At 46.1% G+C, this 24,380-nt stretch overlaps 1 protein-coding gene across 1 annotated transcript; it reads left to right on the top strand.

The window, feature by feature from the left end:
• Positions 1-6,823: 6,823 nt before the first annotated feature.
• NCBP2 (nuclear cap binding protein subunit 2) lies at positions 6,824-21,200 on the top strand. The gene is made up of 4 exons (XM_066601653.1): positions 6,824-6,998; positions 10,278-10,459; positions 11,823-11,961; positions 20,917-21,200. Exons 1-4 carry the CDS (start codon positions 6,933-6,935, stop codon positions 20,986-20,988), a joined length of 459 nt encoding a protein of 152 aa, XP_066457750.1. The 5' UTR covers positions 6,824-6,932; the 3' UTR covers positions 20,989-21,200.
• The last annotated feature ends 3,180 nt before the right edge of the window (positions 21,201-24,380 follow it).

Genomic DNA, 24,380 nt, shown 5'->3' with positions numbered 1-24,380 from the left:
CAATGTAGCAACGCCTCCAGTTTGTGATTGACTGGGGGCGTGTGCAATCCCCCAAGTGCCGTTCTGACACAGCCGGAGGACAGCGGCAAGACAGGGAGCGGTGGCGCAGGCAGAGCCAGAGGACACTGGCCACTGCCGTTCTGAGATGACAGGAAGACAGTGGTGACCCTGGGAGCGGCGGCAGAGGAACAGGCGCCGGAGGAGAATGGGAAGTCTGGGAGCGGCGGCCTATTGAATCTCCAAAGTGCCGTTCTGACATGGGAGCAGCGGCGGATGAGGCAGAGGGACAGCGGACCCCATCAGTGAGTGACCAGGCAATTGGCGGCCGGGACGGAGCTGACAAGGCGGCAGGGTGCCTGCAAAAAAGTTGGTGCATGGACCACTGAGGGAGTGCAGGGACAGCTGCAGCATGTGTAGTGATTTTGTGTCCATGCTGGAGGGTTAGGGTTAGTTTTCCTATTAGGCTTACATTTATAGCCGTAAACCCTTCAGCATTTACAGCTAATAATGTAATGCTAACAGGAAAGCTAATCCTAACCCTCCAGCATGGGCACAAAATCACTGCACACACTGCTGCTAGGACCCTACTGAATTCACCCAATCGGGAGCTTGGGGTGTTCCTCCATCCAAGCCCTGTCAAACCCCGAGCTTCCGGGTGGTGACAAGGTACTATAATACCGGTGGATTTTCTTGCAGTGATATCGCTGTAGCTCGTATGAAAGAGGCCTTGAGTCACTGGGCCTCATCTATTAACTTTGTGCAATAGTTTTCTGACATACAAAAGTCGCAGTTATGGCACACACACCAAAATTGCAACTTTTCAGGTTTTACCGCCATGCCCCAGCAGTTTTTCAAAAACTATCTGGGGCCCAGCATTAAGAGGTGCGATTGTTCACAGGGGTGTTACAATATAGTAAATGTGATTGTTCCCATCACATTTACTATATTGTAACACCCCACAAACTTATGTCCATTATGGCAGAAACTTACGGCAGCTCAGAGCCGTATAAGAACGCCAACACATAGTTTCTCAGACCGATGTATGAGGTGCAGGTCAGTAAATATGCCCCATTGTTCCTGGATGAATATTTTCTAAATTGAGCTCTACAGATGACACAGAATTCAGTACTGATCAGATGCAACCAGAATACACAACTACATCCTTGACTCAAACATAACATCTTCTCGCAAAAAATAATTGCATGAAACAGAATTGCCAAAAGTAACAGTGTGTGAGGCTGAAAGAAGGCATTTGTCCATCTAGTTCGGCCTATTACCCCCGCCCCCCATGTTGATGCAGAAGGCGGCAAAAACACCAAGGAGGCCAATTTTCCTATTTCAGGGGAAATAAATTCCTTCCTGACTCCAATCTGTAAATCCGAATAATGTTCGGATCAATAACCCTTCAGAGGTAATTATAAGGCCAGGCTTACATGAGTGTATCTCGCAGTGTGCAGGCTGCGTGACATTCACACACGTCACGCAATGACATTGCATGCTGGCTGAGCGCCCCTTATCACCATGTACTATCTTGTTGCTTATGCTCACGGAACATGTGCCAATATAGGACATACCCGTTCAAGATAAAAAAAAAAAAATATCACTGTATTTTGCGCAAGTGGTGTGAGTGGCAGCAATATGCTGTACCTACACGCTCGCATGAGCCAGACCTTATATGTAGTATTGTAACCCTCAAGAAAAGTGTCTAGGTCCTTTTTGTACTCTAATGAAATCAGCATCACCACATCCTCAGGCAGAGAGTTCCATAGCAAGTCTTACTGCTCTTACAGGAAAGAACCCCCTTCTGTGTCGGTGTAGAAACCTTCTTTCCTCTAGACATAGAGGATGCCCCCTTGTTACAGTCACAGTCCTGGGTATAAATAGATGGTGGGAGAGATCTCTGTATTGTCCCCCGATATATTTATATATAATTATTAGGTCGCCCATTAACAGTCTTTCTGGGTATTGTAGTCCTCCTATTCAATTTAACTTAGATGCCCATTTTTGAGCCCACTCAAGCTCTGATATAGCCCTGTGCAGGCGGACGCAACTTCATTGCACTACCTGCACAGTAGATCTATCCTCTCATAGGCTTCAGGCCTGAAATCTACCTACCAAAAGTGATGCAAGTAAGGACAACCAGTGAACCAGCCGCAGAGCCACAAGTGCACAAGACTCGTTGATGTGTATGGGAAGCAAAGGCTAGCACATCTGGTCAGATCCCACAGAGGAGCTGCTGCAGCACAAAATGCTGAAAGAGTTAATGCTGGCTATAAAAGAACGGTGTCAGACCACACAGTACAATACAGCTTGGGGGCCATGTAGCTGCAGGTACTGGTACATTATGTCTCCATGGGTTGAGACATGGGTGTAGACGCGGTTGAGATGCAGGGGACGGGCAGGTGATGCCCACAGGTGCTGATTGGCTGATGCGTGCTGTCACTTTCCCTGCTGGGCTGGCACCTCTCCGGAACCTGACCGCTGTCAGTGTCCTATCTTCGCTTCCATCTCCCCTCCTGACCCGACTGTCAGTGTCCCCGCCGGGCTCCTATCTCCACTCCCGGCCCCACGGTCACAGTCCCCGCTCGCCTCCCCTCTTCTGTGCTCCCAGTTCCGCTGTCACTCTCCTTCCCGCTGGCTCCAATGGATGAAGGGCCAGCTAACACCTCCATCCCCCGCAGGGTCTTAGACGCTGGCTTCTGCTGCTGCAATAGCCGCTATATTCAGCCAAGGTGTAGTCAGCCGCTGTCCTCTGACACTGGATGCATCATGCCACCTCCATCACATCGCCGGGTGTTAGCTGCCTCTGTCTTGTAGATGGATCTATGGGGAAGTCACCCGATCTCTTCAGCCGCACCAGCCGGTCGATAACTAAGGCCTCCTTCCCACGAGCGTGACGGGGTCCGCCGCGTAATATTACGCAGTGAAGCCCGTCACGGCGCCCCCCAGAGCCCCTATACTTACCTGCGGGAGATAGCGTGAAATCGCTTCCCCGCCCACCACCGCCGCGTCACCGCCCACCACCGCCGCGTCACCGGCCGTGTCACGTGCACGGCCGGCCGTGTCACGTGACGCGGCCGGCCGCGTCATTTGGCGTCATATGACGCGCGGCGGTGGGCGGGAAAGCGTTTTTTCACGCTATCTCCCGCTGGTTACAGCGGGAGATAGCGTGAACGGACGGCTTCCATTGACTGCAATGGAAGCCGTCAGTGCGTACAGCCCGTCCTCACCCGCAGAAAATAGAGCATGCTGCGGGTGAGGACGGGAGAAATCGCGGTGCGTAATTCCGCGCTGGAATTACGCATCGTGAGCATTGTGCTATTAGGTTCAATAGAACCTAATAGCTGTGGGCAACGCAGCGGATTTTCGCTGCGAATTACGCGGCGGAAATCCGTTCGTGGGAAGGAGGCCTAACAGTGGGGATGGTACAGCAGAGACCAGGAGCCAATCGGCAGCTAGGAGCGTGACCAGGGTGTTACCTTCAGCTAAGGCCGGTCAATTACTAGCTTCCGGTGTTGACATATTGCACCAGTACCGTAGCTGCAGACTGGTCAGAGGGCCCATGCAGATTGCACTGTCAAAGGTGCCTACAAGAGACATGTGAGCATCAGAACTGGAGCATGAAACAATGGAAGAAGTGGCCAGGTCTGAGGAGTTAGGTGTTCTTTTACATCACGGCCAGGTGTATCACTTACCAGGGACACCTGCATGCACTATGGCAGGGGTGTCAAGCTCATTTTCACCGAGGGCCACATCGGGCTTATGGTGACCTTCAAAGGGCCGATTGTAAGACGGTATAGTAAGGGCCTGTTCACACAAGCGTATTTGCGTACATAATATGCAGTGAATAGAAGCCATTGATTTCAATGAGTTCATTCACATGATGCATATTTTCACACAGCATGACCTATTTTGTTACATACTACGCACCTCGATAGGCCATTGAAGTGAATGGGCCGCGCAAATACATGGTGAATGTGCAGGAAACCTATCTATTCACTGCATATTTGCGCACCATCTCAGTAGGCCCATCTGCGTTCTTTTTTGCATGCCCAAATATGCAGGCATAAGCCATTTTCGACTGCGCAAATACGCAGCGTATTTGTGCAACCGAAATACGATTACGCCCGTGTGAACGAGCCCTAATAGTGACCCCCATAGTGTTTGCAGTAATAGTGACCCCTATACTGGTCGCAGTAGTCATGGTGACTCTCATGGTGGCCCCAGCAAGCCAGCAGAGGAAGTCCGATGTCTTTTGGCAAAATCCTGCTAGGAAACTTTGGGTCCCGGCTTTCATGTGGATGCTTGGCCCACTTTGACATATACCAACCACCTCAACATTGTTGTAGACCAAGTACTTCCTTTCATTGTAACAGTTGCCAACCCGATTTGTTTTTTGACATGTTCAACAATCATGGACAGCCAACGTTTTTTACAGATGCGCTGACAAGCCATACTGAACCACAAAGATTTTAAAGGAATATTCCCATCTCAGCCAAACATGGCCAACATAAAAATACCAACTGGTACACTGCAGTAAATAGGAGTTACGGAAACAGGGTAGTACAGCCAATGTGGTGCAGAGTGTTAAGGCAGCAGATATGCAGTCCTAAGCTCTCACTCATAACCTGAGGGTTGTGGGTTCAATCCCTGAATGGTTCAGGTTACTGGCTCAAGATTGACTCAGCTTGCTGCGGGTAATAAATAATTTACCTGAAACCTCTGCAGAATAAGTTGGTGCTAGTCAAACATCATGATTTTTTTATTTTTATCCCTTTTCACACTTAATATTAAAAATTTGAATTTTTTTAATGTTTAATGTATTTTTGCAATAATTTAAAAAAACTTTAAATCAGCTTTTTTTTTTGTTAGTCCCCATAGGAGACTTAAATTCGAGATCATCTGATGGTTTATACAATGTACTGCAACGCTTCAGTATTCCTGTGTATATTGTATTTCCTCAGGCATTCTATTAAGCCCTGTCACAGGCCTAGCTTAATAGGCAGAAGTACATGGCCACCCTCTGTCGGGCAATTTAAATCAGAATTGATAGCAGCATCTGAAGAGTTAACAGTTGCAACAGGAGTTTTCCCCAATTGCGGCTGCTGTGGTTGGGTGTCAGTAGTCAAAGACAGACGGCATGCACTGTGTATGCAGTGGGTTTGGCTCTAATGCTTGCTCTATATACCACTTGGTGCCAGAGGGCATACATGTACGCCGCCTTGTGGAAGGAAGCTGCTGCTAAAATCTTGGTGCCGCCTTCAGAGATCTTGTAGCGTCCTTGGCAGTTGATGGCATGAGTGGGACCTATATAACACATCTGCCTTTACATGGAGCCTGTCATGTCCAAAAGGCACTATAAACTAAGGTACGCTCCCGGCTTGCCGTTCCCTTGCCACCACTCCTGGAAGTCGTGCTTGGTCTCTGAGCAGTACTCTTTTCTTCACTGGGTGTGTGCACATATATACTGTTCTCTATGGGAGTAAACTCGCACTGACCGAACACTCATGGTCATAGACCGACTTCCAGCGAGGAAATGGGGAACCATTTAAATATAAATACACCCCAGACTCAATTTAGTTTATACTGCTTATCAGATGTGATAGCTTCCCATTAATGCTATAGCTGATTGCTGGAATATATATTAACCATTGACTATTCAAGGTGTAGTCCAATACCTTTTTATATATTAGTTAATGATGACCGGCAGGGACCCGCAGCTAGGATCCCGGGGCTACTGGCACTGAAGGAAGTGCTAACCATAGCATAGTGGCTTGGGTTGGTATTGCAGGTGTAGCTTCTATTGAATTCAATGAGACTTGCGCTGCAGTACCAACCTGGGCCACTATGGTGTGGACAGTGCTTTCTGCTTCCTCCTCTGACCATAGCAACAGCGGTACAGGCAATCAGCTGTGATCCGAGTGGCTGATCCCTGCCGGTCATCAATAACAAAAAGATTTTGAAAATGCTGGAATACCCTTTTAAAACCAGATGGCTAATATTGTTTGTGTGTGTGTAACCGTTCTGCCTATCAATGCTGTTGTGCGGTGATCTCAGTCGTCTCAAAGATGACCTGTATACATATTATATGGAGGTACTGACATTATAGCAAGATTACATGTAGCAATCGTGTAGAAGTGACCAGAAAACTGCACTTTTTCCCCCATTATATGTATAATTCCACATTTTCCTGAAGGAAATCTCTCATTGCTGCAGTCAGTCCAAGGCATCAGAAGGCTGCACCGTCCTCCGCCGCTAGAGGGCAGCGGAGAGAACAGTATGGCGGAGTCCTCAGTCACATGACTGGTGTACAGTACGTGTCCCGCCGCAGTGCTGCCGCTCTCTATCACTTGTCACTCTGCTTCTTCGCTTTCTCCATGCCGGCTTTCAGCTCTTTGACAAACGTCTGCCGGACCCTCCCCATCTTCCGTCTCACCTCCGCCAGATCCCCGGCGGACACCTCCTGCTTCAGCTGCTTCACGGTTTCATTGCGGAGCATGCGCTGTGCTACGTCCTTGCCCGTGAGCTGCGCCTTGGTGATGGCAAATGCAGTGATCTGCGCGGCCCGGCGGATGGGTCTGGACTCGGAGAGCTTCTCTATGAGCTGCGGGTTGTTGAGCAGGGAGTAGAGCAGCCTCCTGAGCACCATGTCCGCGGACCTGTAGCGGGATACAGCATGTTACTGCTTGGCCAGCGAGGGCACAGATGTGTGTGTTACGCTACTCACCTCCGTCCTTGTCAGCTGCGAGTCACAAGCTGCTGTTTGCCCTCATCAAAGATGGCGGTGGCACTTCCGATTTGAACCCGGAAGTGCTTCTTTACGGCAACTTTTCTGTGTTGATAAATGTCGTTAAAGTGGTAGCATTGGACGGCTGCCGTGCTTTAGTTTCCCTTTGAACGGCAGGTCCTGGCCGTAGTTGTGCGGTGCAGACATGCTGAACGCGCTGAGGAGCGACTCGTACGTGGAGCTAAGCCAGTACCGGGACCAGCACTTCAAGGTGAGGGCAACTAATGGGGGCCTGTAGTTACAGCGCTGCTGTGGCCGAGCCTGGGGATACAGTCTATTGTTCCCTGTTATCAGACACTTAGGTTTAGGGTTCTTTAGTGGTTGTTTTTTCCCCCACAAAATCATTGATTGGCACAAGACAGGTTATTGATCATGAGAATGGCACTTTTGGAGCGAGTGGATCGTCAGGGCACATGTGACCACCACATCTGGTAGTGCCTTCCACTCCTATGGGACTGGCTGTGGTTAGGCATGTTCACCTGGGGAGCCCTGTTCTTAGGATCCCTGGGGGTCCCACTGGTAGGACCCCCGTAATCATAAAATATTAAATTGATTGCATCAAGATGTCTCGTTATCCCCTCTCCAAGTGCTGATTGGTGGGCGTCTCACAGCTGATCTCCAGAATGGGGGTCCCGAGTCCCCAGCCCTACTCATTGCAGGGCTACTGCCCCCTGCGTACTGAGGAGGAGACTGAATGAAGCACAAGCATGCCAACATGCCATTTAGTCTTAGTGGGACTGCTTAGGCACCCAGGCGCACCACTCGGATGTTTCCGTCGGTCCCATTGATTGACATGAATGGAGTGCCGCGTATGTCACTGCAAAAGGAGAAGTGAATCCCACAGTGACAGGCAGAGGGGACATGGGACCTCGTCTTTGAGATCTGCGGTGAGACCCCACAATCTAAATTATCCCTTAATTTGTGAGGAAGGGGATAACTTTGGTACAAGCCCTTTAAATACCTTGAAGGATTTTTTTCGGGGTATAAGAAGGTAAGTGCTCCACACCCTTCAGGCGTCCAATTCTTCTGTCTTGCGTGGTAAATAATCCAGCTGTCCTCAAGTGTGTTTGTAGAGATGATCCAACCACCTGAAACCCTCTATTGTTGGCCCGGTGTTCTGGTATGCCATAGACGCTGCATGGTCCTGCCCGAGGTCCTCAGAGACTTGGCTGTAGGCATCTGGGTAAGGGAAGGTGGAGGCAGATCTGCTGTTAGAAAACGTAGAACACCTAGTGTTGCGAGATTTGTCACCAAAAATACCGGTTAAGGCAAAAGGGGAATGGTTAAAGGTATGGCTTAGCACAGGGTATGTTTTTACCTCCTCTATTCCAGTAGTAATTCTTTCCCTTCTCAGTGCCCACAGTAGTACTAGACCCACACTCTGTGTTCTTCCCTCAACTCCGAACATCTGGCTGTACAGCAACTGTATCATAGTATGTAAGGCTGAAAAAAGACATATGTCCATCCATTTAAGCCTATTACACCCCCCCCCCCCCCCCCAATGTTGATGCAGTGGAAGGTAAAAAACCCCAAATGAGGTAGAAGCCAATTTTCCCCTTGGGAAAACATTCCTTCCTGACTCCAACCTGGCAATCGGAATAATCATTAGGGATTGTAACATAATATTGTATCAGTCAAGAAAGACATCCAGGCCCCTCTTTTACTCTTATTGAGTTTGCCATCACCATGTCCTCAGCAGAGAGTTCCATACTCTCACTGCTCTTACAGTAAAGAACCTCCCTCTATGTTGGTGTAGAAACTTTCTTTCCTCTAGACGTAGAGGACAAACCCTTGTTACAGTCACAGTCCTGGGTATAAATAGACTAGTAATTATTGGGAAATTATAGTACCAGTGTCTCTGGTGGCACAATGTGCCACAAAGATCTGCTACATGCAAGTCACACACAGCTCTGCTACATACATTTTTCATCCCATACAACAGGGATCACAAGCAGCACAGCACTCGGGATGAAGGACCTGTGATGACATCGTCATGCTCTGCCCCTGATCACATGATGGTGACGTCCTTTATTCCTGTGCGGATTACAGGCGGACTATATCCCCTGCAAACCCCCATGGCCCTTAGTTGCTATGAAATACTAATGACCTCACAGAAGAGGAAATATAAAAACATAAAAGCATAAAAACAATCACAGAAAATGGCCATATACTTAGGCCTCATGTCCACTTAGAAATTATAATTCACAATCCGCAGCGTTTTTCCTGCACGTGGATCCGCGCCCCATAGGGATGCATTAGACACCCGCAGGTAGTTAAATACCTGCGGATGTCATTTTTCCCTGCAGACGCCTATGGAAGCCGTCCAGATCCGCGGGAGACCTAAAATCAGAATATACTCACCTGCAGCGGTCCGTGCGTGTCTTCCCTTCTTCCCGGCCGGATCTTCTTTCTTCGGCCCGGGGGATGGGCCCGGCGCATGTGCACGGCACGCAGCCGGCGAGCCGGCAGATGAGTATATTCTTATTTCAGCGCTCATGTCCGCGGGGCAGGAGGGACCCGCTGCGGATTCTCCATGGAGAATCTGTAGTGGGCCTGATTTTCCTGTGGACATGAGGCCTTACTGACTAAGGAGGGCAGATGGCTGCATCCCCTCAGCATGCAGGTAGCAGTCTACCAAATGAGGGAGCAAATTACACCTGTGCTGGACATTGATGAGACAGCCACTCCCACAGCCTCTTAATATAGAGGGGGGGAGCTGCTTGGTGTATACTCCTACACAGAGTGGCAGACCTTCTGATACATGTAGTGCATGGCATCATTGATAGGTTGCTGGTCTGCATAGTCAGTAAGTATATGGCCATTTTCTGGAATACTAATGACCACCTAGCCAGACAACAGCCGTGTGCTTACAGGACCTGTGATGACATCACTGTGATGACTCCTAATTAAGAGTCCATAAGTGTGTAAATGAAGGCTCCTGCTGTATGCAGATAACAGCTGGAGGTCTATCTGCATTCAGCTGAGCTGTCAGCAGTATCTTGCTGAGAACTCTGAGCGGGGTAGCAGTTGAGAGAATACTACCAGCGCTATCCTGCTGAGAACTCAGCGTGCGGCGCTGATGAGGCTCATCGCTGACTTCAGGCTGGCTTGAAGTCAGAAATGAACGAATAGTGCATAATGGGCAGGAGATTAGACACAGCGATTATCGCTCAAAAGATAGCTTTTGAGCAATAATTGCAGTCTAAATGGGCCTTAAGTTACTTTGAAGTTCCTGTTGGTATGCTGCTGCAGAACTTCAGAGTTAAATAGCGTGATGACATGGCCGATAACACATAATCACGGTCACTGGCCAGTAGAGTGAATTACCGCCAGGCGGCAGTCCTAAGAGCACCATGCAGCTCTTCATCAGGCGGCAGCGGGCGAGGTCTTGTTTGTAGTCAGTAAACTGTCAGAGCTTATGTCCTCTGTGATCAGATCTGTCCGCTTCCCCACACTGGAAGATTTCACTTCTGACGTGTTTTTCCCCCAGGGTAACCGTGACGACCAGGAGAAACTCTTGAAACAGAGCTGCACGTTATACGTGGGAAATCTGTCATTTTACACCACAGAAGAGCAGATCTATGAGCTCTTCAGTAAAGGCGGAGACGTGAAGAAGATCATTATGGGCATTGATAAGGTGAAGAAGACGGCGTGCGGCTTCTGCTTTGTAGAGTATCCTTTGAAGGGTAACCAACTACAGAGATACCTCCGGCTCTTGTTGTAATTTAATGGCGTCTTGTAGGGATAAGCGGCGTGTCCGGCTTTTCTTTCCCCCTCCTCAAGGATCCCGTTGTTTTTGAAATGGGAAGCCGTAGCCTGCCACACATTTCCATCATCGTCCACTATGGGGGAATGTATTAAATGCCAGCTGTTCATATGAAGGGCTGCACATGTTCTGTATGACGTGGCTGCGCTGTGAAGGCAGCACTCTTGCTTGCTTTCGCACACATTCACGCACATTTTACTGTACTTTTTTACACCTCGGGCCCGTTCACATCGCCACAGGTGGGGCGTTTTTCTATCGGCTGAGTAGTCTAATTAGTCTCCAGAGTTATCAGTTAACACTGCAAAATAGCGCAGTTCTATGCACAATTTCATGTGGACAGGGTGTGCATTTGCGCACCCCATATAGAGCATGTCTCGTATATTTAGCTCTAAATGTGAGGGAACACAGTGAAATCAATGGGTTCTATTATCTGCTATTTAGGCAAATGATCCTTGCACATGCGGAATCGCCAGACTGCAGGAGCCCCAATGGTGCATTCACATGTAGCGTATTTTGGTGTGGGTCTGCACCAAAATCAACAACATATTTTGCTCTGTAAATTTTGGTCCAGATCCACACTGAAATCCATGTCAAAATCTGCAGCAAGTTATGTCCTTTGAAGGGGGGTCGGTGGATCTGTAGCACAATCAGTAATAATGGGGCGGATTTAGATCCTTTTTTGCGCAGAATTTGCTGCAGATTTTCAATTGTGGAAAATCGACACCAATTCAGTTACGTGTGAACATGTAAAGTGGATCTGTCAGCTGATTACACAGATCCTTGTAATGGCTTATCAACACGGGCACATGTATGTTACACCTGAGAGACTCTGATGAAACACGCCTCCGACTGCTCATGACACCTTTCCACATGCTATTCAATCTGCATGGGCAATGCTCGTTGTGTGTCCTATTCTCATCTGTGAAAACGGACAAGACTGGAACAGGTATTAGTACTCCAGGATGCGACTACATAAATGAGTTCTTATCCACCTGTGTTGTGACGTTTCAGCCACTATGGGGGCTTTCTTCACGCAAGGATGCTTATTAAGTGTGCAACTCCCATTGAGCTGAATTGAAGTGGGCGGAGCTTAACTGAGGCTCGTAAGTAATCGTGATTTTTTTTTTTTTTTTTTTTCTGGCCGCGCACTGCAGGATTAACTTATAAGTTCTTAAAAACTATGCAACATTACCCCATAAGTGATAGACTGCTGAAACTAGCATGCTTGTTGCTACTTTGAAGATTTTCCATCTTTAACTCTGGGCTCAGATACTACACCAGAGGAGACTCCGAACATGCAATGAGGTTTATTAATGGCACTCGGTTAGATGATCGAATCATCAGAACAGACTGGGATGCTGGATTTAAAGAAGGCAGACAGTATGGACGTGGGAAATCTGGTGGCCAGGTAAGTACTATTTATTCTGAGGGTGGTTTGACACCTAAATGAAGATTAAACGGTGAATGTTGGCCAGCTTTCTGATGGAAAAAAGTTGTATATTTTCAGTGTCCTGTCACTAAGGATGTTATGTGACTGCACTCCTGCAACAGTGGGGGTGTCGCAATAGTGAACCAGGGCTGGGGAGGCCGTAATAGTGGCCTCTGTGTCTGCCATGTAACCCAGCCCATTGGACTTTGCTGCAGGCATGTCATAGGCATACTACATAAGTAATGCAATGTACTGTGCTAGTGATTGTACAATCGCATCTCCAAATCCTCGAGTATAAAAAATGGTGTGTAGTGTAAAAATCCTACTTTTTTTTTTTTTTTTTCTTTTCCTTTTTAAATGGAAAAAATATCCAAAAATGCCTCATAGGAACTGTTGCATTCGCAATGACTTGAACAATGAAAATCTTATTTACTCTGCTCAATAATTACAGGTGTGTGCGTGCGCGCGAAAGCCCTCACTGACTCACTCACTGACTCGCCACTAATTCTCCAACTTCCCGATGTCGTAGGAACATGAAATTTGGCACAAGCATAGATTATGTCATAAATAGGAAAAGTAAAGGTCCCAACTCGATTATTCAATTCTAGCGCAAAAGACTTAGCTTTCAAATTTTACGTACGTAATCTAATTCTCTCACTTCCCGATGTCATTTTATGTAAAGGAAACGTTGCATGGTTACCTCCACATGTTTCCTGGGTAACGCAAAGAACCATGCAAAATGGTGAACATCTTTTTTTTCCCTCGGTATCTCTAAAGTAACCATGACTTCATAAGATTTTCCGTGTGAACACCAGATAAACACCAGTACCAAATTAACTCGGGCGAAGCCAGGTATATCAGCTAGTCCTATAATAAAACATATCTTTTATTAATTAAAAAAAACAACAAAAAACCTCTATGTCCCAAGCACTAACCTGTAGATCAGGGGTCTCCAACTCCAGTCCTCAGGGACCACCAACAGATCATGTTTTCAGGAGATCCTATGCTAAGAACCGCTGTTGCAATGTCTGAGGCACTGACAATAATTACATCACCTGTGCAACACTGAGGAAATCCAGAAAACATGACCTGTTGGCGGTCCCTGAGGACTGGAGTTGGGGTACACTGCTGTAGATGGTACAGCAGTGTGACTGCCCTAAAAAGGACGACCCTGTGCAACAACCTAATCCTACCTCTCCCTAATTAAAAGGAGGAGGAAGACGGGAAGGTCTACATTAGTAATGGTCAGGAAAAAAGAGATCTGATCTAGTGGATATGTAACAAAATAATATATATTTTCATTGTCTGGTACTCAGAACTAGAATATTAAATATAGATAGATATATAATGTTACTTAATACCTGATTAATACCAATGACGCCATTCTATCCAGATAACGAACTTGCATTCTCTGCGTTTCACCCCTAGATTCAAGGGGACCATGAACAACTCTTGTATTACAGTAAAACCTCTAATCATCAGTAATTGTATATAGAACCAGATATAAATATATACCATATATTGTCACTCACATAGGCACATATGGGCCAAACCACGAAGCTTCCATTTTAGTCTGCAGTAGATCAGTGTATCAATCAATTTTCACTTCTCACATAGAGTGATCATTAACCCCATAACGCTACAGGATGTACATTTATGTCCAGCAGGTTCGGAGTTTGTATGGAGGGGGGGTCGATCTCGCTCCATACAATACGACACCCGCCCACAACAGATGAGATCGCTGGGTGCCATGGCAGCTGGGGGTCTTCTGAAAGGCCCCAGGGCTGCTACTGCAGATCGTCTGTCAAGCCTGTGGCGTGGCTTGATTGCCTGTCAAATCGTGGTATAATGTAATGCTGTGGCATTACAGCATACTGCAGGAGCGATCAAAGCATCACAAGTTCTTGTCCCCTAGGGGGGCTAAGAAACATGTAGTTTAAAGTTTTACCAATTATAAAAAAAAAAAAAAAGGTAATAAGATTAAAAGAAACCTTTTGCCATATTTATAATAATAGAATCTAAATCCTAAAACCCCCAAACATATTTTGAATAGCTGCGTCCGTAAAAGTCCGATCTATCAAAGTAACTCATTATTTACCCCGCACTGGGAATATGATCAGGGGGTAAAAAAAAAACAGAATTGCGCTTTTTTTGGTCACTCTGTCTCCAAGAAAAAATGTTAATTAAAAAGCTATCAAAAAGTTGTATGTACCGTATTTTCTGGCGTATAAGACTACCTTTTAACACCGAAAAATCTGTTGTGCACTTGGGGGTCGTCTTATATGCCGGGTATACAGTGTCTGGAAAAAAAAAAAAAAAGAAATGAATACTCTCCTCCCGCGGCGCTGCTGCAGGCTGTCGCTCCCCCGTGCACGCCGGCAGAACATTGCTTTCTGCAAGCGGGGCTTGAATGCCCCGCCTCCAGAAAGCTAATGCTCTGATTGGCTAACTTAGTCTGGCGTTAGCCAATCACAGCCATTCATGACGTCATTGGCTAACATCCTTTAAAATGTTAATAATTAATGTTAAATTTGTACATCACCTAAATCGTTGTAAAAAAACGAAGGTTTTTTTTCAAATGTGTCCAGAATAAAGTAAACAAATATCTCATCAAAAACTTGTACAGTATGTTTGCACATATTTGAGACATTGCAGTTGAAAATCTGAAAAAATGACAATTTTATTTTCCCAATTTTGTTGCTTTTAATAACTATACACAAATCTATTGGTCTATTTTCACCACCTAAATGAAGTACAACATGTGGCGTAAAAACCGTGTCAGAATCACTTGGATATGCAAAACCTTTACGGAGTTATGCTATGTTAAAGTGACACATATCAGATTTCCAAATTTGGCCTGGTCATTAAGGTGCAAACAGGCTTGGTCACTAAGGGGTTAAGAATCTAGAAAGCAAATAAAAATGTAACAGAATTGTATTGGTTGTTAGTTGCTTAGTCGTTCCCGACCCTACAGGCGAGCTCCCTAACTAACTGGAACCCCTCAAAGTGCGATACCATTCCAGGAAGCTGTTCGTAAGTGCTCTTGTTCATATGTCCAAACAACTTCTTGTATGGTGGGGGATCGTGGGTGGATCCTGCTCCATACAATGTCGGGTGCAGGATGATTTCTACAGCTGACACCCGATGGCAGCAGTTCTGACAAGCCATTGCCACTTGCCAGATCTGTTAATGCTTTCAATGCCACTGTCAAAATTGAAAGCGTTAACAGTTCCGACAAGTGTCACGGCTTGTCGGAACTGCTGCCGTCAGGTGTCTGCAGTAAGAATCAGCCTACACCCGATGTTTGGGGATCCTGTACGGCCTCCAGCGATAAGACCACGGGACGCTGTGCGGTTGCCTTGGCAGTGGGGGCCTTCTGAAGGGCCCCAGGGCTGTGTGCACAGTGCCTATGATACAGCTTGATGGTCTTCCTGGCCGGTTGCAGCACAGTATGATGTAATGCCATAGGGAACAGGTTCGTATCTTGCGAAGTTTGTAACTTGAACGTTTGCAAGTAGGGGACTATATGTATAGTGTTTCACTGGAGCCACAAATTATTAAATAACTGTGCCCAAATGTCAGATATACAGTACAGCACTACACTGCACCATGAATAGCATGTCTTCCATATTGTAATGGAGCACCTATCCGGGACACACACCGTAAAAATCTAGTCAGGCATCATAGATGTAAAAAGTCGTGTGGGTAGAAGAAACTCGCATCCCTTCAAATATCACGTGGGACCTCTCATTGATGGATAGTCAGACCTATTCTTGGATGCCTGTTGATGTTGAGTATGCGCCACAAAAAGCGTTCAACATATCCTCCTTTAAATCTGGCGCTACGTCATTTCCATGCACCCAGATGCTATGGCGCAATCGCTCACGCCGCGCACACAGGAGAGAATGACACATGTGTTCACCTAGATGCGACACAAAGTTCAGCACACCAAGGAGAAAAGACACACATGTGCACGGAACAGAGTTTGCTTCAACCGGGGATGAGCACGACCAGCGCATCTGTGAGGCGCACGCGCTCACTGCACCACACAGTAGTTATGGCAGTGAAACGCCACGATATTCAAACAATGTGTGGGCAGCCTTATGATCAAATCATGCGTGCCCATCCAATCCCCATAAGGTCTGATTTTGCCACCTTGCCCAAAATATATGCTTGCTAGAGATGAGCGAACTTACTCGGCCACACCCCTTTTTCGCCCGAGCACCGCGATTTTCGAGTACTTCCGTACTCGGGTGAAAAGATTCGGGGGGCGCCGTGGGTGAGTGGGGGGTTGCAGCGGGGAGTGGGCAGCGTTCCCCGCTGCTCCCCCCGCTTCCCCCCCCCCCCCCCCCAAATCTTTTCACCCGAGTACGGAAGTACTCAAAAATCGCGGTGCTCGATCGAGTAATTACTCGAAACGAGTAGGTTCGCTCATCTCTAATGCTTGCCTTATTATCAGAACAATAAACAAAGGTTCCAGAGATGTGCTATCTTCAATAGTTCCAGTCTAATTAAACCAAACTGGGTGCAAGCTATGGTTACATTTTATCCTACATAAAGAGATTATGTACATGATGGGTTAGATAAGTGTGAAATAAAGAATTGTACTAACATAAGAAAAAATGCGTAGGATGAGCATTGGTACTAATCTACTATTAAGTAACACTGCATTATTTTTATTCAATATTTTTGCCGTTCTGAGTACCACCTCTAAACTATGGAAATATTTAGCTTTTTTATTTTTTTTGGGTGACCAAGCTTTTATTTATTTATTTTTTTTCAATTTTCATTTTTTCCTCACCCCTTCTAAAAAATCATAACCCCTTTATTTATCCATCGACGTCGCTGTATGTGGGCTTGTCTTTCTGTGGGACAAGTTGTATTTTTCAATGGTACCATATAATATACTGAAAAAATGTACACATTTATTTATTTATTTTTTTTAAGTAGAGAGAAATAGGGGAGGGGGGAAGAATCCACCATCTTTCAGTGCGTCTTGTTTCTACAGCGCACAAACTGCACTACTTGTAATTTTTTCTTTCAAAGATATTTAATACTTTAAAATGGGTTTCTGCCGCCATCTTCTGCGTGCGATAGCTTTTTCTATTTTTCCGTCGTCAGTTGTGAGAGGGCTCTTTTTTTTTTTTGCAGGACATCCTGTAGTTGGCGTTCGGTACCATTTTGGAATATATGTGACTTTTTGATTGCTTCTTATTGCATTTTTTTTTTCTTGGAGACACTGTGACCCAAAAAAAAAAAAAAATGCATGTGGTGTGTGTTTTTTGTTTTTTTTTTTATGCAGACGTTCATCATGCGGGGTAAATGTGTTACCTTGATAAAACTGACTTTTACGGACGCAGCAATATCAAATATGTATTTTTGTTTTATGATGTAGGTTCTCTTATTAAAAAAAAAAGTAAACCTTTTGCCATGATTATAATAAGTAGCATGGGCGGAGCGTCAGGGGGTGCTGGGGTCGCCATGGCGACCCGGCCCTTGAGCTTAAGGGGGCCCTGAGATCGCCCTCCCACCATTAACAAACATACATTCATGCAGCGCTGTCAGCCGTCCAGTCCATCCGACAGGATGAGCCAGAGAGGAAGCCGGGGAGGGGTGAGGAGAAGGAGGGGCCCCGGGGGGGATGCACGGCACAGCACTGTGTAACAGGATGATGCCGTCATCCCCCTGCTGACACTATGCACGTGGGCTCCGTATGTGCCCTGCTGCTGCTGCTGAGAAGTGACAGGGGTCACGAACTGCAGTTCATTCTGGTATGTGTACTTTTAGGTGGATCATTGGCTTAGTGGGGAGGGCTTTTGGACTGAGGGGCTGCAAGGGTTAAAGTTCTGCTGCTCTGCTACCTGATGCTGCTATTGGACAGAGTGGGCTAGTGGGGAAGGGAAGGGGACAACTGTGTACAATTATTTTTTCAGATCATTTTATTTATATATATATATATATATATATATATATATATATATATATATATATATATATATATATATATATATATATATATATATAATATGGCATATAAAGTCATACAATTTTATATAACTTTGTCCTGGACCCCTTTTAAATTGAAACGGACCCACTAATCAGCTGAAGATTTCTTTTCCACCTTCAGAAACCCACCACTATCAATGTTTATTGTCAGGGGAAGCTGCAGCCAGTCAATTTAATCCCTTAGGCCGCCTGCAGATGGCGGGGTCGGATCTGGCTGCAAGAATTCTCGCAGCGGGACCCGACCCGAGCGCCTGCAGAGAGCAGCGCGTCACTCACCCGCTCCCGCAGCCCCGGCTCTTTCATGTGGCGGCTGCCGGGCAGCCAGCGCATGTGCAGAGTGGAGCCAGCGGCCGGTAAGTGCGGCACAGAAATAGAGCATGCCGCGATTTGTTTGCCGCGTGACATTTCGAGCGGCCAAATCGCGGCCGTCTGTAGAGGATTGCGTTTGTTAACGCAATTCTATGGCAGCTTCCAGGGGCGGAAATTCCACGGGAAATCCCGCTGCGGAATTTCCGCCCGTCTGCTTTAGTACCAAAGCCTTTTTGCATCTTATTGACTAACTTTTATAGTTCTTTTCATTGTCCATGATGTTTACATTTTTCCATCAACATGGCCGTATGAGAGCTTGCTTTTGCAGGACAAGTTGTATTTTTTAACCCTTTAAGGACATGGCCTATTTTGGGTGTGAGGACGCAACGATTTTTAGCAGATTTTTATCTCCATTTTTCAAAAGCCATAACTTTTTTAATTTTCCGTTGACGCGGCCGTATAAGGGCTTGTTTTTTGCATGGCAAACAGTAGTTTTTATTGGTACCATTTTTGGGTACATAGACTATATTGTAAAACTTTTATTATTATTTTTTTTTATGATAGAGAGAAAACGCATCAATTCTGCCATAGATTTTTGGTTTTTTTTTTTACAGCGTTAATCATGCAGCATAAATGACACAATACATTTTTTCTGTGGGTCGGTACGGTTACAACGATACCAAAATTCTAATATTTGTTTCTAGGTTTTTCTACTTTTCTGCAATAAAAACCCTTTTTTTGGAAATCTTTTTTTTTTTTCTATATCGCTGTATTCAAAGTCCTGTAACTTTTTTATTTTTCTATGTACGGAGCTCTATGAGGGCTTATTTTTTGTGAGATGACCTGTAGCTTTTATTGGTACCATTTTTGGGGTATTTATGGCTTTTTTGATCACTTTTATTGCATTTTTTGGAAGGCAAAATGCTAAAAATTTGCATTTTGCCTCTGTTTTTTAGCTTTTTTTTTTTTACACTTTTTGCCATACAAAATAAAAAGCATGTTCAACTTTTTGTAAATGCTGTTACAGACGCGTCAATACCAAATATGTGGGGTTTTAATTTTTTTTAACCTTTTTTATGCTAATATGAGAAAAAGCACCAAAAAGGTTTTTTCCCTTTTTTTTTGCACATGTTTATTAGCTTTTTTTTTTTTTTTACATCATCTGTGTCCCTCTGAGGGACTTAAAGCACTGCACTGATGATCGATGTGATAAGGCATGGCAGGACTTCTGTCCTGCCATGCCTTATCGCTTATATAGTGATCCCAGGCACTGGCAACGCAAGACGCCATGGCAACAGGCCGGGCTCTCTACGATCTATATAGATCATGGCAGGGAAGGGGTTAACAGCAGGGGGAGGCCGGCTATGAAGCACTTCAGCCAACCACAATCTGAGCTACCAGCAGGCGGGGATTTTAAATCCCCGGCTGCTGATAGATCAGAACTACAGAGTCGGGGACAGCGCCAGAAGGCGCGGCTGAGCCCCAGCAGCTGAAGGGAGGTGAGCATTGATTTTTTTTACATTTTTGCCGCAGATGTAGCAGCAGGGAATTCTTTTAGCTAGCGGGGGTGAAGGAAACATCTGCCGCATGTGGCAGATGTGTTCTTCATGCGGTCACGGCAGCTGCGGAGGGGTAAGTTGTTTGTTTTTTTGTTTTTTTTTTGTTTTGTTTTTTTTTTTGTTTTGCACTAAAATGCTTCTTTTTCAGTGAAGGGCTTATATGTAAAGCCCTTCCCTGAAAAAGAATGCAGGGGGCCGGCAGAGCATTGTTGTCAATGGAGCCGCCGGCAGCAGCCACGGCTCCATTGACAACAAGCACCCAGCTGTGTTAACGCGTGTTTTTGCTTGTACCTAGGTGCGAATATATGTACGCACCTAAGTACACACAAAAACACGCTTGTGTGAACCCACCCTTAATGAAAATAAAATAGGTTTATATTTGTAACCTTTTTCCCTATTATTACTGTGGGGGGAGGGGGGCCCAAACTGAACTCTTGCACCCGGGCCCACAAGCCTGTAGGTACGCCCCTGATAAGTAGTAAAACTTTATTCAACTTTTTTAAAGCCCCCACAGGGGACAACAACTTGCAATGCTTGGAGAGCTTTTCAAAATGGTACCAATGAAAACTACTTGTTGTCCTGCAGCAAATCACTTCTATGGCTGTTACAGAAAGAAATAAAAATGTTATGGACCTTTATAATTTTGGCAACAAAATTATTTGTTTGTCTTTAGTTTGCAAAAGTAGTAAAACATAAAAAAACAAAGTATTTGGTCCCAAAAACAAAAGTAGAATTTGTTTGTTTTTTTTTTTCTTTTTTAATGGAGGGAAAAAACAAGAACGTTAGTGAGTTATACAATAGATTATATGTACTCCAAAGTGGTGCTATTAAAAAAAAAAAAAAAAATACAACTAGTCTAGAAAGGGAAAAAAAAGGCTCTTGCAGTGCAATGATGAGACCACTTAGAACACTTCTTGCTCATCATTAAGGTACAAAATGGGCTGGTCTCTATGGGGTTAATCCATACACTGTTATGTATACTAATTACACTGGCGTATACATGTCATTGCAAACCGAATATTTATCCTTTTTTTAATTTTTGTGCTTTCCTCCTTACTAGGTTAGAGATGAATATCGCCAAGATTATGATGCGGGAAGAGGCGGTTATGGTAAAGTCGCACAGACGTTCTGAAGGAGTGAAGAGCTTTCGAACGCATGGAACAGATGTTTGCTGTTTTGGATCTATAAGTGGCTATTTCTGTGAGAATGTTTTAAATTGTCCTTTGTTATGTAAAGGAAGATACAAATCTGCCGTCAGTTTATACATTTTAGTTTTTCTTCTTGTGGGTTGTACATTACTGCTCACGCTTTTGAATAAACTTTAAAGAAAAAAAAAACCGCTTACCTCTGGTTGGAATTATTCTTTATTACACAACTGAAAAATGTAAGTTACTTTCTGGATGTTCACCTAGAAAAGATCTCAAACATTTGAGGGTTGGTGACTTTTGTGATCCTTCTCAGTACAGAAGTCTCTATGGTGGTACTACTGTGCTTTGTTACCATTGGGCTGTTGGCTGTAAAGACAAAGATAATGTATCTTTGCAATGTGGCCTAAATGATTGGCTTCAAGGCAGCAGCCTCCACTGAACCTTGCAATGCCCTGTGACAAACACCTTTTAGGTAGGCAGTAAGCGGAGTACAATATCACCAGTACCTTAGTTCACCGAATGGCATTTCAGTCCGCAGCCTTTAACCCCTTAACAACCAGCCCATAGTGTTTTTACGTCCTCCCGAAGTGGGCTCTATTCTCTGAGGACGTAAAAACATGCTTCCTGCAGAGAATAGTGCCCCTCGGGCTGTGGACGTGACAGCTCCATGCTGTCGGTGTCCCCGGCATTGCGATCGGCGCTATGCAATGGATAGCGCCGATCGCAAAAAAAGTAAATAAAAGTACACAAAAGTTAAAGATTCAGCTGCTCCGATGGATCAGATCCATCGGAGCAGCTGAAATTACTCACCCAGGTCCGGCACGCTGCTCCCCGCTCTCCTGCCGCTCCGGGGCCCGAAGCCGGTCTTCTGCGCATGCGCGCCAGGCGGCATTACGTCAGCCGCATGCGCAGAAGGCCCGGCGGCGCGGGAGATTTAAAATCTCCTGGCTCCCGGCTCCTGTAGGTAGCCGGGAGGCAGGAGATGTCAGCCGGGACTGCGGTGAGCGGTCCCCGGTACCGCGATCGCCGTTATCCAATGGTTAGCGGCGATCGCGAAAAAGTTAAAAAAAAGTTTTAAAAAAGTCAGTTTCACCTCCCCTCATGGATCGGATCCATGAGGGGAGGTGAAAATACTCACCCCCAGTCCTCAGCGGTGTCCCGATGTCCCGAGACCCGAATCCCCGTCTGCGCATGCGCGCCCGATGATTGACATCGGGCGCGTGAACAGACGGGCTCGAGCCCCGGGAAATTTAAAATCCCTCTGCTTCTGGCTGCCATGTGTAGCTAGGAGCAGAGAGATTATACCGGGGACATGATCACTGTCATCCAATGGATGACAGTGATCATGTAAAGTGAGAAAAAAGTGTAAAAAAGTTTAAAAAAAAAAAAGGAAAAAAAAGTTTTTAAAAGTTTAAAAAGCGTACGTTTCATCTCCCCTCATGGATCATATCCGTGAGGGAGGATGAAAGTACGTACCTAAGGCCCCCAGATTTATCCGCGGACCTTACCACAGCTTCTGCACACGCGCCCGTCGCCAAAATGGCGGGCGCATGCGCAAAAGCTGTGGATTGCCAGGATAATTTAAATTCTCCCTGCTCCTGGCTACAAAACGTAGCCAAGAGCATGGAGATTTAATGGGGGTCCGCAGTGAGCGGTTCCTGGTCACGTGTTCGCCATTATCCAATAATGGCGATCACGTAAAAATAAAAAAAAAAATTTGAAGTTTCATCTCCCCTCACTGATGCTATCGGTGAGAGGAGATGAATCTTTTTACCGGAGGCCTGCGTATTTGAATCCCGATGCGATCTTCCTCCGTGGACCTTCCAGGATTCTGCACATGCGATTGCCGGCAAAAAGCCGGACACATGCGCAGGAGTCAGGGAGCCCAGGAAACTTAAAATCTCCTTGCTCCCAGCGACCAACGGTCACAGAGAGCCTGGAGCAGTGACGGGTGGCCTCGTTGAGCGGTCCCCGGTCACGTGATAAAAAGGTAGCGATCTACCTTTGGCCGGTCTCACATGACCGGATAGGAATTACGGATTCCGCATGCGTCTGATCCGTGGTAATACGCAGATCAATCGCATTGGATTACACAATTCCGCTCACATTAGCGGGTCAGAATTGCGTAATCCACTCGCAGAAAAGAGAACGCAGCAGGTTCTATTTTACTGCGGATATCGGCAACATAGAGCCCATTGTGCTCCATGGTCGCGGATATACCCGCAGTCCATACGCAACTACATTGTATACGGGCTGCGGGTACCCATGTCATCGCTAAGCGATGGTGCGGGAAATACAAACAAAGGTGTACTGTGCATGACCGCCTGTGTGAGTACGCAGTTATGCGCAGTACATTACGCAGCCGTACGCAGGGTCACAGCCGGGCTCACAGATGGGATCCGCTGTGGGCCTCCGCAAGCGGATTCCGCCTGCACCCGCGTGAGCCCGGCGTTATTCAGACCGCTACCTGTGATACGTATTTTACAAGAAGCCCCGGGAACGCTCGCTTTCCTGCAGTTCCAGGAGCACCTTGTTCAGCGCCTTCTGTGTGAGACCGCCGCACCTCATCAAGCTTACGGAGACTCACGGAACGCCACTTTTTACACCCCATACCCGCCACTGAGGTCATGAAATACCCCCAAAAAGCATGAGAGGAGGGGGGGGGGGATACCCGGTTTTATTGCCCCATGGGCCCATTCCAACCAGCCTCCGTAATTACCCCTGTCTTCGGAAATACTACACAGTTCACATTTTTACTTTTATCTAAGATTTGCGAACGCCAAAAAGGGCGCGGAGGGGGAGGGGGGGAATTTTTAGGGAGTCAATCTTTATTCTGTACAAATAAGCAATGGGGCCTGGAATTTATTCAGTTGTGCCCTGAAATCCAACAGGTGTTCCGTCCTTTATAGGCCTTGCCATGCGTCCTGTAAGTAGATTAGGGCCACAATGGGTATGTTTCTGAACACGGGACAAACGGGGGTATCCATTTTGGGGTGAACGTCTTCATTCCTATGTGCACTGTACAAAAAAACTGTTTTTAAATTGAAAAAATTGCCAAAAAAATTGAAAATCGTAACTTTTTCCTTCTGCTTTGCTTAGATTCATTCAAATACTGTGTGGTCAAAATACGCAGTACACCCCTAGATGAATTCGTTAAGGGGTCTAGTTTTCAAAACGGGGTCATTTGAGGGGGTTCTTTATAGTTTTGGCCGCTCAATGGCTCTATAAGTGGGCAATGGGGCCTGAAATTTCTTCAGTGGTACCCTGAAATCCAACGGGTATTCCTTTCATTGTAGGCCTAGCCATGGGTCCTGTAAGTCTATTAGGGCCACAATGGGTATGTTTCTGAACACGGGACAAACAGGGGTATCCATTT

This window comes from Eleutherodactylus coqui, chromosome 1 (genome assembly GCF_035609145.1).
Source record: "Eleutherodactylus coqui strain aEleCoq1 chromosome 1, aEleCoq1.hap1, whole genome shotgun sequence".
Classification (NCBI taxonomy): Eukaryota; Metazoa; Chordata; class Amphibia; order Anura; family Eleutherodactylidae; genus Eleutherodactylus; species Eleutherodactylus coqui.
This window is presented reverse-complemented; position numbering and strand designations above follow the sequence as displayed.